The following is a 16,140-nucleotide window of genomic DNA, read 5'->3' as shown; positions in this document are numbered from 1 at the left end:
CTCTCCTTTCTTACAATTGAAACCTCTAAAATGCTAATTGTTGCTCGGATACACTCTCGTATAGACTATTTTAAGTCTCTACTAATCGGTCTTTTACTTGCTAATCTGGCTACTTTCCAATAAATTATTGATGCAACAGCCAGGCTTGTCTTTCAGACCAAATGCTTCACAGATACCTCCAGTTTGTGCCACTGCACTTGGTGATGGGTCTCCTTCAAAATACACTTTAAAATAATCACCCTCATCCACAAAGCTCTGCATAATACTGCACCTCTCTACCTCTCCTCTCTCATCTCAGTCTACTGCCCAACCATGTTCTTCAATCTTTCCGTAATCTTAGTTTAATCTCTACCTTAATTCAAACCTACCACTCATGAGCTGCACCAATTCTCTGGAATGCTTTCCCTGGACTATCAGACTAATACAGAATCTCCAAAGTTTCAAACACACTCTTAAATCACAAGCCTATAACACTCACTAGCTGCATGATACTTCAACTCTCTTTACTTCCCCATCATGTGCCCTCTTCCCGTCTGTTATCCAGCAAAGACCAGATACAAAGCTTCATGGTTCTCTACAGTCCTATTAACCTTGGACTCTGTATATAATATGGCAACTGATGGCTGGTTCAAGAAGCACATTTAATTTCTTTATTTATTCATTATATTATATTATTTTGTTCTATTACCTTATAAAGAATGTCTGGGCCATTTATATATTCCTGTAGGAATATAAGACTCAAATATACACCAGAACTAAAAAAAATACAGTGAACATAAATATAAAGCAACATTGTATGTATCACATATATAAATATATATAAACCTACAATAAATTTACACTACACATAAATATAAGCAGGGGAATACAAGATGACAATCTCCAGCAACCATAAACAGTCCCCCACATGATTCTTAGACAGCTCTGCTCCTTATCCCTGTATTATCACTGCCATCCACATTCCCCATACCCCAACCTGTTGGTACACACACTGGGGCATGTCTCTGGGCACTATATGACAATAAAAGGTTACTGCCCTCTTGGATAATATGAATTGATTTACATAAAAAACTTCTGGGTGCAATATTTTTTACAATGGGCAGTATTTTTGTTTAATAAAAATTGCCAAATTAATCAGAGCCACAACATTTAGTATTTTGCACAAAATTTAGCATTTTCTACTTAGTGTCAGCTTCTCTAGTCATTTTACGTATCTCTGTTGTTAAAGTGGGACATAAAAGAGCAAATGCTTTAAATGATAAACCTACCGTATCTACTCGAGTATAAGCCGACCCGAGTATAAGCCGAGGCCACTAATTTTACCACAAAATACTGGGAAAACATATTGACTCGAGTATAAGCCGAGGGTGGGAAATGCATTGGTCACAGCCTCCCCAGTATATAGCCAGCCAGGCTCTGTCTCAGTGTATATAGCCAGCCAGCCCCATTGTATATAGCCTGCCAGACCCTGCCCCAGTGTATATAGCCTGCCAGACCCTGCCCCAGTGTATTTAGCCTGCCAGACCCTGCCCAAGTGTATATAGCCTGCCAGACCCTGCCCCAGTGTATATAGCCTGCGAGACCCTGCCCCAGTGTATATAGCCTGCCAGACCCTGCCCCAGTGTATATAGCCTGCCGCCGCTGCCGGACAGATCGCACAGAAGATATACAGGGGTCACCAGAAAGGTGAGTTTAGATATATTTATTTTTTTGACTCGAGTATAAGCCGAGTTTGGGTTTTTCAGCACATTTTTTGTGCTGAAAAACTAGGCTTATACTCGAGTATATAAGGTAATTTATATTATTTTTTATTATATTTTAGCATTAAGCTATATAAGCAGTTTACAACACAGTAATCACATCATGTCTGCTTATTGCTCCTCCTCTGATGCCTAGACAACCAACAATTTTATACTTTTTCCAGACAAATGTACTGATATTTTCATTATAAGAGCAGTTGTGCTAGAGGGCCATACATTCACCAATATTTTATTATGACTGGAAGAATTCTCCAAAAATGATTACTTTTCTTATATGAAAAAGTAATGGAGTAAATCCCTATTGGTCAAATGCAATTGTCTTGGTGCACAGAATATAACAGTTTCTACCCTAAACTTAAAAAGACTGTATATTAGTAAATTAGAAGTTACAGCAATTGGCAAAGTTTGGGCATTGTGATTTAGTGCAGGCTGAGTTTAAAGGGGTATTCCTATAAGGACAAGATTCTTAAATATACTCAGGATAACAAAATAACACATTTTCTAATTCACTGTTATTAACAAAAATACAGCATTTCACAGATATAATTCCAATCTGTCTCTATCTTCATTACAAGACAAGCTCACACACAGATGCTTCCTGTGAGCAAGTAGCTTCCTGCAGAGACTTGTTCTACAAGCTACAAATAAGATTCAGTCTTTATCCAGGGGGGTAGGCGCTCTGTGTCTGTTATAACCCAGATGTAGCAGGCTGAAGTGTGTTATTGGGGCTTATTTACTAAGGGTCCCACAGCCGCATTTTTTTCGGGGATTGCGTGGGGGATTGTGTAGCATGAAATCGGATTTTGGCGCCTCGGCGTCTGCTTTCATGCGACAGAAATGGGGGGGGGGGGCGCTCTGTCAGACCATCCGACGCATTCGGACTTAGCGCGTAGGACCGGGTAAGTAAATGTGCACCATTGTGTGTTATGTTCATCTCATGGATCTCATCACCTCTGATCTGTCTCATCTCTCTTTTCCTTTGTGTCAGATACTAGTAGAATGTTCAAAAGCAAAATAAAGTGTAATCTAAGCCCTGATACCAGCTCACAGATTCTCGCAGCACTACACAGATCACAATGGGGTACATTTACTTAGCGGTCCTACACGATCCCAGATCCGGAATGTCCGCCGGAATGCACATCTGCCGCGATTCAAGAAGATTGTGCACCCGATTTCCTGCTTGTGTCGCTTCTCCGATCAGATGTGTCAGACTTCCTCATCTTCCTGCGACACAAATTTAAATGTTAAATCCACGCTTAGTCCGAATCCGTCGGATTGCCTGACAGCCCGTCCCCCAATTTCTGTTGCATGAAAGTCAGCCCAGAGGCGCCAAAATCTGATTGCATGCGACACAATCCCCCGCACGATCCGCGGGGCCCTTAGTAAATAACCCCCTATGTGTCTATTTAGAGAGTCTCTGCCCCCACTCTGGAATTTTACACTGACCATCACTGAGTGATAGGAGCTAAAACAGCAAAATTGTGAAGTAAAGGGCTAAAAAGGATCTTTATTGTGTAAACATCACTAGGGGATTCAAATTTGAGAACGTTCTTGGGCAAACCCCATTAAGCTTCAATGAGTCACCTTTCTGGCCCAGAGAGTTGCTTCTGGGAAAGCCCTATGGAGCTTCAGTTTTTTATTTTTATACAAAAGCTGCACATGAGGGGGTTTTCAAGGAAAAACTCTTAAATCAATATATGGCTTTTTGTCTCTTTCCTTACTATAAACAAGCTGCTTTGCTATTGATATAGCAAAATTGAGGAGCAAAAGTTGAAAGTTTGGCTTCCAGATTTCACAGTTCCAGTATCTGGTACCACTGTGTTATCTCCGGGGGCCCAGTCCGACCTTGTACAACAGTGGGACATTTAAAGCCCAATATAGTCGATGGCTGAAGAGCTAGAACAAAATACAGGCAGTCCCTGGGTTACATACAAGAAAGGTTCTGTAGGTTTGTTTTTAAGTTGAATTTGTATGTAAGTCGGAACTGTATATTTTGCAATTGAAGCCCCAGCCAAATTTTTTTTGGGTCTCTGTGTCAATTGGATTTTAAAAATGTTGGATTGTTAAGAGAACCAGGATTAACAATAAAGCTTCATTGCAGACACCTTTGAAAACTGTTAAAAGGAACCTACCACCACGGATCTACCTATAAAGGTAGATCGGGTGGTAGGTGGATCAATAGGACGTGAGGATAGCCCTTTTAAGGGCTAATCCTCACGTCCCCGCACTGTTTCGCTAACTTTTATTAGCTCTATATTTAAATTTTGTTATGCGGCTACTGTGGCGTGGAGTAGCTACTCCACGCCCCAGTAGCCTCTTTACTCCTCCTACTCGCAATCCTCAGCGCGCAGCTCCTCGTAGCTCCTCTCCTCGTAGATTGTGAGTGGGAGGAGTAAAGAGGCTACGGGGTCGTGTAGCCTCAGCTGCGACTACGCCACGCCCCAGTAGCTGCATAACAAAATTTACATATAGAACTAATAAAAGTTAGTGAAACAGTGCGGGGACGTGAGGATTAGCCCTTAAAAGGGCTATCCTCACGTCCTATTGATCCACCTACCACCCAATCTACCTTTATAGGTAGATTCGTGCTGGTAGGTTCCCTTTAAAGCTGATCATTGTAGCCTAAGGCTAAAGTACAGTAAATTACCAACATCCAGAGGTCCGTTTGGAACTAGGGGTCGTATCTAAGTCAGGTGTTCTTAAGTAGGGGACTGCATTTAGTTGTGTTTTGCGACAAAAAGACTTTAGTTATCTATGAGAATTTTCTTCAAATGACGTAATTGAATAGGGAACCTACAGCATGCTATATATATTTTCTGTGATATAAATACATGGCGTTGCAGATTTTTCTTTTTTTTTTCTGGCTGAATTCTTTATTTCAGTGTTTTATTGACCTTTACTTTATGCTGATTTCGCAAATGAGGCATTTTACTCTTAGAAAAGACTTGTAAATATTTAAATGAATATGGGCCTTTTATCACCAGGGAAGAATGCCGAGCCTCCCCGGGTGTTTTATGCCGTTATGCCGCCAGCTATTCCTTTCTTTCAGAAAGATAACAGAACAATGCAGAAGCGCATTTCATAAATGAGACCTATTCTATATACTTCAAGACAATTGTGTTCCAAAGTTCTACAGTGAATATATTATTCATGCCTTACATAATAGTTATGCAATTATATTTAACATTACTTTTAAGTGTGCCACTGGATACACCATTGACTGCCTTACAAAGGGCTGAGATTTACTTCAGATCATTAAACATAAAATATAATTTGCTTTTCATAAAGCAGAATCTGGACAATGGAGAAGGGTCTGTTTTTAAAGAAAACCTACCATTTGATTTTATGCATTATGTAGCAAACATACCTTGAGAATGCTGTAAATACACTGATGCAGGATCATATCTTGTTAACCCCTGAGCTGAATGGTTTTGCTAATAAAACAGATATAACATTATGATAATGAAGCTCTATCGCTTCTATGGCTCCTTTAGCACTTGGTTCAGCATTTCTCCTAGCACGTGAGTTTTTCTCTGCAGGATAGGATGATGCAATCACTGTTCTCCCTGCCAGACAGAATAATCAATTGCTGCACCATCCCCCAGCTGCTGTGTATGAGTGATCCACCTCAGTTTGATTAGTCATGTTTGACTAACCTCCATTTGTAATTACAAGCTCTGTGACTAATGCTCTGTGACTAGGCAGCCAGCCTGACCCAGCTTTACCAAGGTCCTGAATGTTATAATTGTTTTTTCAGCAAAGCCACTCAGCTCAGGGGTTAACCAAGATATGATATTGTGTTATTATATAGCTACAGCAGTCTCAAGGTATGTTTGCTTCATAATGCATCAAATCAAATGGTAGGTTTCCTTTAACCCCTTAACGCTCTGCGCCGCAGAGGTATAAGGAGTGTGTAAGGAGGGCAGACGGGCTGAGTCCTCTTCATACAAAGGTGGGGGTTTTTGCATTTTGATCTTTTTCTACAATCGCCGCGCCCCCGAACGTCATCGGGGGGCGGTGATTGGTTGCCATGGTAGCCTCAGGTCTTCTTTTGACACGAGGCTACATGGCTTCTGCAGATTCGTTACAATGAGCCAGTGCCTCATTGTAATGAATGAGCTGCAAAAATGCCATATATTGCAATACAGAAGTATTGCAGTATATGGTAGGAGCGATCTGACCATCTAGGGTTAATGTACCTTAGATGGTCTAAGAAATAGTGGAAAAAAAAAGAAAAAAAAGTTTAAAACAATTAAAAAAAATTAATAAAATATTAAAAATTCAAATCACCCCCCTTTCCCTAGAACTGATATAAAACATAATAAACAGTAAAAATCACAAACATATTAGGTATCACCGCGTCCCAAAATGCCCGATCTATCAAAATATAAAAACAGTTACGGCCGGCGGTGACCTCCAAGGCGGGAAATGGCGCCCAAATGTTCGAAATGCGACTTTTACACCTTTTTACATCACATAAAAAATGAAATAAAAAATGATCAAAATGTCGCACAGACCTCAAAATGGTAGCAATGAAACGTCGGCTCAATTTGCAAAAAATTACACCTCACACATCTCCGTGCGCCAAAGTATGAAAAAGTTATTAGCGTCAGAAGATGGCAAAATTTTTTTTTTCTTTTTTGTACACATTCGTTTAATTTTTGAAAATGTATTAAAACACAATAAAACCTATATAAATTTGGTATCACCGCCATCGCACCGAACCAAAGAATAAAGCTGAGGTGTTATTTTGAGTGCACAGTCAAAGTCGAAAAAACTGAGCCCACAAGAACGTGCGTTTTTTAAAAAAATTTTTCCACATTTGGAATTTTTTTTCAGCTTCGCAGTAACAAGGCATGTTAAAATAAATAACATTACGGGAAAGTAAAATTTGTTACGCACAAAATAAGCCCTCACACAGGTCTGTACACGTAAAAATGAAAAAGTTATGGATTTTTGAAGTTGGAGAGCGAGAAATGAGCGGAAAAACCCTGCGTCCTTAAGGGGTTAAAGGATTGAACACTCACCGGCCACTTTATTAGGTACACCTGTCCAACTGCTCGTTAACACTTAATTTCTAATCAGCCAATCACATGGCGGCAACTCAGTGCATTTAGGCATGTAGACATGGTCAAGACAATCTCCTGCAGTTCAAACCGAGCATCAGTATGGGGAAGAAAGGTGATTTGAGTGCCTTTGAACGTGGCATGGTTGTTGGTGCCAGAAGGGCTGGTATGAGTATTTCAGAAACTGCTGATCTACTGGGATTTTCACGCACAACCATCTCTAGGGTTTACAGAGAATGGTCCGAAAAGAAAAAACATCCAGTGAGCGGCAGTTCTGTGGGCGGAAATGCCTTGTTGATGCCAGAGCTCAGAGGAGAATGGGCAGACTGGTTCAAGCTGATAGAAAGGCAACAGTGACTCAAATCGCCACCCGTTACAACCAAGGTAGGCAGAAGAGCATCTCTGAACGCACAGTACGTTGAACTTTGAGGCAGATGGGCTACAGCAGCAGGAGACCACACTGGGTGCCACTCCTTTCAGCTAAGAAAAGGAAACTGAGGCTACAATTTGCACAAGCTCATCGAAATTGGACAGTAGAAGATTGGAAAAACGTTGCCTGGTCTGATGAGTCTCGATTTCTGCTGCAACATTCGGATGGTAGGGTCAGAATTTGGCGTCAACAACATGAAAGCATGGATCCATCCTGCCTTGTATCAACGGTTCAGGCTGGTGGTGGTGGTGTCATGGTGTGGGGAATATTTTCTTGGCACTCTTTGGGCCCCTTGGTACCAATTGAGCATCGTTGCAACGCAACAGCCTACCTGAGTATTGTTGCTGACCATGTCCATCCCTTTATGACCACAATGTACCCAACATCTGATGGCTACTTTCAGCAGGATAATGCGCCATGTCATAAAGCTGGAATCATCTCAGACTGGTTTCTTGAACATGACAATGAGGTCACTGGACTCAAATGGCCTCCACAGTCACCAGATCTCAATCCAATAGAGCATCTTTGGGATGTGGTGGAACGGGAGATTCGCAACATGGATGTGCAGCCGACAAATCTGCGGCAACTGTGTGATGCCATCATATCAATATGGACCAAAATCTCTGAGGAATGCTTCCAGAACCTTGTTGAATCTATGCCACGAAGTATTGAGGCAGTTCTGAAGGCAAAAGGGGGTCCAACCCGTTACTAGCATGGTGTACCTAATAAAGTGGCCGGTGAGTGTATGTAGTAAACTTTGGTTCTTATATAGTATCTATGTAGTAAGTGTTGGTTCTAATACTGTACCTATGCAGTAAGCTTGGTTTTAATACGGTATCTATGTAATAGGATAAACTGCACTCACATGTATTATAAGTCTGGCTTTGTTTGTCTGTTTGTTGGGATTTTTTTTTTGGCTTTTCTGTTGGTCAGATGTATCTTAGCGGTTTTTCTATATTTATACATGTGGCGTCTGGTCTTGAATTTGCTAATTTTTAAAAAGTCTCCAAAGGTTGCAACCACGTCCAAGCTCATTTCTACGATTGGTACGGGTCAGCCGTATATTTGCGCCAAAATTTGCCACTTTTAAAAAAATCATATTTGGATTCAGCTGATAACTCTGATTTGATGGCATAGTTCGAAGGGACACTGTCTTGGGCAAAAAAAAGGTCACAAATGAGCACACACCATGAAAGTCTTAAAAAATTATAGAAAAAAGCAAGCCAAAAGTTTCATACATGTCCCCCATAGTGTGCAGGAGGCCTTAGTGCAAGGTGTTGATGGAACCTTCCTGCAGACTTCCTAAGAACATGCTGGGCCTTGGTCCACCCCCTCAACATTTATCACAATGGAACTGACAAACACGATTTTTATTAGAAATGTTCTGAATATATCTGTTTTTTATAGGAAAGTTTTAAAGGAAATAGCTGTTGGGGAGCTGAACCCAAATGAAACGGTCCAGGCTAACTTGGAAGCGCAGCTTCTGTCAAAGCTAGATCACCCTGCCATAGTCAAGTTTCACTCAAGCTTCCTAGAGAATGCTAGCTTCTGCATCATCACAGAATACTGCGAGGTAAGTCATCCTCAGAAAGTCAATGTTTTTTTCCAGTTTTTGCTGTTAAAATGAAGCACCTTGGCTTATACTCGGGTCGGCTTATACTCGAGTATGTACGGTAGTTGAATGATAGCCGTACTTAGGCAACAAGGCAATAAACCGTTATCTACTACAGCTCACATATACAATTCAATAGGCATGAACAGTTTCCTTGAGTTGATATGTGCTGTGTACTGTACTGGTTTGTGGATGTACTGTATGTCTTCTGTATTGTCATATTATATACAGTATATATCTGTTATTCTTATTGCCTCTTTTGTTGCAGTAGCACTTATTTTTAACAATCTCTGAATAAATACTCTGTCTTATGGAAGGCTTACCGACATGTAAAAGCATTGATATTTAATGCTGCATAATAATGAGGAATTTGAAGACTAAACCTACTGTTTGAGAGCCATAAATAATGTGAATTGTATCCATATGTAAGTGTAACTGGCATGTAATGGTGTGTGCCATCCTTCTGGGCATTCGCTGAATCAGATTCAATCATTCCTCCACCAAAATCTGATCCCAGGTCTCTTCTACACTTTCACAGTAGAAGAGACTGCAGCTATGGATCCTTCATAGTCTACCAGTCACAGTCTTTATACATTGTATAGGTTTTTAGACAATGGATGTGGCATCACATAATGTGAAGAAGTAGTACGTTAAGTACTGGAAAGGTACTGCTTTTCTATCCTAAGCATAGATTATCAAAAATAAAAGTTTTGGATGCCCATTAAAAAAAACAAAACATATGCAGATGTTAACACTTCCTAATAAAGAATGCAAGTCTTCTACACAGAAGCCAATATAGTTACAGGGCCCCTCTCTAGCCAATATAGTAAATGGGCCCCCAAAGTGGCCAATATAGTACATATGTTCCACCGTAACCAATATAGTAACAGTGCCCCACATTAGCCATTAGTGTGCCCCACAGTAGCCAATAGTGGCAATGCCACACAGTAGCCAATAGCCATAGTGCCTCCAGTAGCAAGTAATAACAGAGCCCCTAGTAGCCAAAAGTAACACTGCCCCCAGTAGCAAGAAGTAACAGTGCCCGCAGTAGCCAGTAGTAACTGTTCCTTACTAGTCATTAATACTAGAGCCCCCAGTAGCCAGAACAAGACCTCCAATTGCAAAACCACTGCCCTTAGTTGCAAAAAGCATCAGTGCCAGAATTAACATTTCCCCTAGTTGTCAGAATAGTGCCCTCAGTTGCCAGTAATACTAGAGCCCCAAAAACAGTGCCCTCAGTAGCCAAAAGTATAAATGCCCCCAGTGGCCAGTAATATAAGAGCCGCCAGTAGACAGAACACTGCATCCAGTAGCAAAAAGTAACAGCGCCCCCAGTAGCCTGTAATAATATTGCCCCCAGAATAGCCAGATAAATAAGATAGTGCTCTCCTTTCTGCTACTGTGGCCTCCATCGCTTCTTTTGCTCCCTTCCACACTGCGCTACAGTGTCATCATCGCGCGCAGCAGATGCGAGCCGACAAACTTGCTGTAAATTTAACAATTGGCTTGGGTGAGCAGGAGAGAGCCAATCGGATCCCACACCTGCATAGGTCAGTGTGACGAAACCCCAGTGTCAGTTCACATTACGGGATGCACTTATGCTAGAGAGCCTCACAATTTAGTACTTAAAACCCCACCAACCTAAAGAAGCTGTTGCCTTTATGTGAAATCCTATTCTCCTAGCACCCAGAACTTTGCTGCCACCAATACTTATTAAAGGACATCTACCACACAGATCAAGGATTGTAAAGCAAGTACACAGACATGCCGCTGTGTGTCCCCTCTCTTTAAGCTTCTCATGACCTGGTTTTTAGAAAAATGGTTTTACAATTATGCAAATAACCTGAGGGGCTCCAGGTTACAAAGGTGTTAATGGAGCCTGGAGCCCCTCAGGCTCATTTGTATTTTAATTTTGAAAGCCTTTTTTCTTTAAAACAAAAGCATAGAAAGCTTAAAGAAGAGCTGGTCCTGCCAGAGGGGGCACAAACCAGAATGTCAGTGTGCTTAGTTTACAATGCTGATGGTGGATGTCCTTTAAACGTTCCAACTGAGCGCCAGAATGCCCCCTTATTTGTGTTGCTTGTTGGCTAGAGCAGCTGCGCCACAGAAGGGTTGAGTGCTACACAATAGTGGTTCGGATACTTCTTAAATACCTGTGCAAGCAGCAGAGCTGGATTCACATTGGCGCTATTGGAGCACCAGCGCCGGGCCCCGCGACCCTTTTTTTTTTGCAGGGGCCCCCGGCCTGGCGCTCTAATAGCGCCAATGATAATCCACTTGGCGCGGCCATTAGCCCCAGCCAACACTCAGTAGTAAGGCAGGGGCCTCCCCGTCCATCCGGACAAGAAGCTCCTGCCCGAGATACTATAGTGCTCGATGCAGCCGCTTCCAGACGCTCGAACACTATTACTGGTGCGTTGTGGCCAGAAGACAACCCCGGCGCACAACGCTCTTTGAACCTGGATGCGCGGCCGCATGATGACACATCATTGTGTGTATATCCACCCCCTTTGCTTTGACATCACTGTGTGTGTAACAGCCCAATGGTCTGTGACATAACTCTGTGTGTATATTAACTTCCTGTGCTGGGACATCACTGTGTGTGTGTGTATTAACCCCCTGTGCTATCATTGTGTATGTATGTGTGTATTAACCCCCTGTGCTGTTACACCACTGTGTGTATTAACCCCTTTGCCTAATAAATTCCTAATGGGAGAGCCTACTCAATGATTTATTAAAAGAGAGCCCTGTCAGTTGTGGTGTGAGGTGTATATATGATGTATGTGGGGGGCACTGTGTGGTCAGATGTGGTATGAGGGGTATACATGATAAATATGGGGCACAGTGTGGTCAGATGTGGTGTGAGGGGTATATATGATAAATATGGGGCACAATGTGGTCAGTTGTGATCAGAGGTCATCAGTAAATGGAGTTTATATGTGGTAAATTATTGGTAATTCTGGTCTGTGTATAGAGTCTTGTGTTCAGTATCAGGATGTTGGTATTTTCCTTATGTTGTGGTGATGCTGTGGGTCGCAGTTTGGAAGGATCATTTGGAAATTGTAGCTCTATTTTTTGGAATATTGCTTTTATGGTAGTTTTAATATCCAGACGGCAGTTTGTAACTAGAGGTCATCTGTAAGTCGTATGTTCTTAAGTAGGGACCGCCTGTATTGTGGTATCAATATTTGGCAATAGTATACCGTGAGTATATTTTGGTTTGTCATGGACCAAAATTGGAATTGGTTTAGTTACCAATAGGTAGTAACTTATAAACCAATCTAAAACTAAAGATACCAATGTTTCTAAAATCTCTAGAGCTTGGGCTGATATTTGAAACAGTATAAGGCCACATTTACATGATGTATATACACCATATATATGTGTGGCGTCGAACCGCTCAGTGATATCATAGCACATAGATAATACACACTGGGGGTCATTTACTTAGGGCCCGAATCACGTTTTTCCATCGCGTTACCTGAATATTACCGTTTTGCGCCGATTTTCCCTGAATTGCCCCGGGTTTTTTGCGCACGCGATCGGATTGTGGCGCACCAGCGGCGGCATGCACGCGACGGAACTCGTGGGCGTGGTCGTCAGAAAACCTGACGGATTCGGAAAAACCGCCATATTTTTTAAAAAAAGTGTCGCTTGACATGTGCTTACCTGCACCCAGCAACGGATCGTGAACTACAGTGAACTCCAACAGACTTCAGCGCAGCAGCGAAACCTGGTGGACATCGGGCGCACTACCTTAGTGAATCGCCGGAAGACCCAAAACCTCCACAGAGATCGCGCCGCTGGATCGCGACACGACCGGGTAAGTAAATCTGCCTCACTGTGATGTCATAGCGCAGGGATAATACAAACAGTGATGTCATAGCACAGGGATAATACACATAGTCATGTCATAGCACAGGGATAATACACACTGTGCTGACATAGCACATGGATAATACACACAATGATGTCATAGCACAGGGATAATACACAATGTGATGTTCAGCAATAATAAACGTATTGATGTCACAGTACAGGAATAATAAACACAATGCCCCACATTTAGGAAAACTACTGCAGTCTGTACTGTGTGCGGTTGTGCCTGTGGAGTGTGCAGAGATGAATCCATCATGAATCTTGCGCCCCCTGCACTACTCGGGAAGTGTGCACCATTTTTATTGGCTGCCCTTTGTTCATGCTGCAGAATTGTGGCACAGACAGATTTGTGGCGCACGTCAGTAATCAATGTAGCGGAAACATCGACTAAGCAGTAACACACCCCTTTCAGTGCACATTTTCACTGTCTTGTCGGACACAGGGCAGCCGCAACACAAAAGTGGAGCAAACACTTTATAAACACATGCGCAAGCAGTTTGCACATTCTTTTCATTGCAAAGTCAGACAGAAAACTGGTGCAAACACCGTAATAAATGTGGCCCAGTGATGCCATATTACAAAAATAAAACACTGTGATGTATACAGTATACAGTTCAGCAATAAAAACACATATGTTCTGTTGCAATAATGCCAGGAAATGTATGTCACAGTAATGGAATAACTGATTATGCAGTAAAATGTATCAGAGATAAGGAACATTTTGAGTGCCACCTTCCACTGTCAAAATGGACCCCATAGCAGCTCCTATGTCTCCTAACCTGAAAGGTGACACTTTATTTTGGAAGCAAAGGTTCCTTAGTAGACCAGTCGTGTAAGGGTTACTCCTTCTATATACAAGAAACAATAGTGTAATTGTCATTTCAGCATCATGAATATTTTATGATGACAGCAATGATTTTAGGTGTTCATTATCTTACGTGTATTCATGTAAATACGTGCACTCTGGGTGTTATTAACCGTTCAGCTCTAGAGCTTTGCAGAACTACGGACTCCTTGGGCTCCCATTTACTGCATCTTTCCTGAGATGTAACATATAAGTATATTAATAGATTTCATAATAAAAGCCTGCCATGTCATATTGTTCTTTTTCTAAATGAATGTGTTAATTTTCGATATGTTAAACTTGTAAATAGTCTTAGCCCCATAGTGGGTAATTATTCCATAATACACGAGCCCGATGCCTGAGCAAGCTTTATCATGCAAATCATGCAATGTGTAACACACAAAAAAGTAGAACATAGTGGGGGTGTGAAAATAAGGATTATTACATTGACTAAAGGCGTAGGATTAGTATTACTTTATTAGAAGTTATTGTTAATGCTTCTTTGTATAGCCCATATTGATAGGTGACAGGAATAACATAGATAATGTAGTGACAATGGGGCACATTTACTAAAAACTGTGCCAACTGCACTATGGAGCGTGCAGCGGGCGCAAGAGTCAGGATTTGTGGTACCCGTTCTTCATGAATCTGGCACACCAACTATTTTTGGTGCACCTTTAACATGGGGCGACACAATTCTATCAGACTTTGTATGATTAATGTCGCGCACATTCCGACTGTGCTCTCGAACGCCAATTTCACTGCAGAAATTCGTGTTGCATCGGGTATAGTGAAGCCGCAACACAAAAAGGTTGAGTGTGACACAGATGAGGCGTGGACCCTTCTTAAGTACCCGAGCAAGCAGTTTGCACCTAAAAGAACGTGCAAAGTCCATGCAAACTGGCGCAAAGACCTTAGTAAATCTGGGCCAATGACTTCTGTCAAAAGGTAGGATATATCATCAAGTGAACAGTCAGATCTTTAACTTGATGTGAAAGAATGAGCCAACATAATGATCTAAGAAACTTTACCAAGGGTCGTATTGTGATGGCTAAATGACTGGGTCAGTACATTTCCAAATCAGAAAGTCACATGGGGTATGCAGTGGTAAGTGCTCAAAAGTAGGATAACCAATGATAGGTTCATTTATGTGCATAGGTAAGGAAAAAACTAGCCCCCCTAGTCCGTTCAGCAATGGAAGTCATGCAATGTTAGGCATCAATGTAGTGTGTATCTGGCCACTTCTACACATTGAAAGTGATCAATTTAATATGTATCAAGGCATCAAGAGTCTTGAGTTTACATAATTTAGTTATGCATTGCAATGAATCCATTATAGCTATGTCATATTTCAGTGAATGTTATGTAAACTGCAATTTCCATGCAGATAAAATTAAATTCTGGTCAGGTTGACCATATCATCCTGTACTGAACAAGTGGACTGAAAGGTTGTGAAATCTAGGTACAATTCAAAGTCAATGTCACCTTTTATTTTTTGCAGCTAGAAGAAGAATTCATAACAATATATACTTGAGTATAAGCCGAGTTTTTCAGTACAAAAAATGTGCTTAAAGACCCTAACTCAGCTTTCTGTACGCCCCCGCTGGTCCTCTTCTGTCTTTAGCTCCGTCTTCGGGTCCAAGCGGCTGCGTCGCATGATGTCAGTTGCTTGCCAAAATCATAGTGTGTACGCCACCATTGGTATGGATCGCGGCTATATACTGGGGGCAGGGGACTACTGGTTATTTAAAAGGGGGCAGGGGCTGGTTATATACTTGGGGGAGGCTGTGACCAATGCATTTCCTGCCCTCGGCTTATACTGAAGTCACTGTTTTCCCAGTTTTTTGGTTAAAATTAGGTGCCTCGGCTTATACTCGGGTCGGCTTATACTCAGGTATATACAGTAATTTACTAGATTTATCCTGGAGACTGTGTAGAGAATTAAAGCACAAGACTTTTCTGGTGTACAAGTGGTGTATTTTTTTATCCCACTGTAACACTATCGGCCAATATGTGCTACACAGGCCAATTTTGTACGTGGTGCAAGATGCGACCAGTTATAGCTGAGACCTTTAGGATAGATGCACTTAACCGTGAAAAACAAGTTAAATATTTTTTAACCCCTTACCAACATGTGACGTAATAGTACGTCACATGTCGGGTTCTGGTGCATGGAGAGGGCTCACGGGCCGATCCCTCTCCACAGTCGGTAAGTCTTTGCTGCATATTGCAGCAAAAGGCTTGCCGGCACCGATCGCGGGTGTTTTCCTGCTGATCGCCGCCGACAAAGGTGCGGCAAAGGTGAGGTTAGTCGCTCCCCGTGACGTCATCGGGGAGCGGCGATCCGTCGCCATGGTAGCTCCGGGTCTCACGGAGACCCGAAGCTACTTCGGGTTAACCCATTCATTACAATGTGCTATCAGCACATTGTAATGTATGAGTAGCAAAATACACATATACTGCCATACTGTAGTATATTGCAGCAAAGGCTTGCCGGCACCTATCGCGGGTGTTTTCCTGCTGATCGCCGCCGGCAAAGGTGCTGCAAA

At 42.0% G+C, this 16,140-nt stretch overlaps 1 protein-coding gene across 3 annotated transcripts in view; it reads left to right on the top strand.

Annotated features, from left to right (window-relative positions):
• Positions 1–16,140, top strand: part of NEK11 (NIMA related kinase 11) — a 168,175-nt gene that overhangs the window by 36,886 nt on the left and 115,149 nt on the right. For all 3 annotated transcript variants that reach the window (XR_011855881.1, XM_072153484.1, XM_072153485.1), the window contains exon 3: positions 8,664–8,829. Coding sequence is in view for 2 of the 3 variants with exons in the window: in XM_072153484.1 (XP_072009585.1) it covers positions 8,664–8,829 (166 nt within the window). In the remaining variant the exon portion in view is untranslated. The remainder of the gene's footprint in view (positions 1–8,663; positions 8,830–16,140) is intronic.

The sequence above is a fragment of the Engystomops pustulosus genome, chromosome 5 (genome assembly GCF_040894005.1).
Source record: "Engystomops pustulosus chromosome 5, aEngPut4.maternal, whole genome shotgun sequence".
Classification (NCBI taxonomy): Eukaryota; Metazoa; Chordata; class Amphibia; order Anura; family Leptodactylidae; genus Engystomops; species Engystomops pustulosus.
This window is presented reverse-complemented; position numbering and strand designations above follow the sequence as displayed.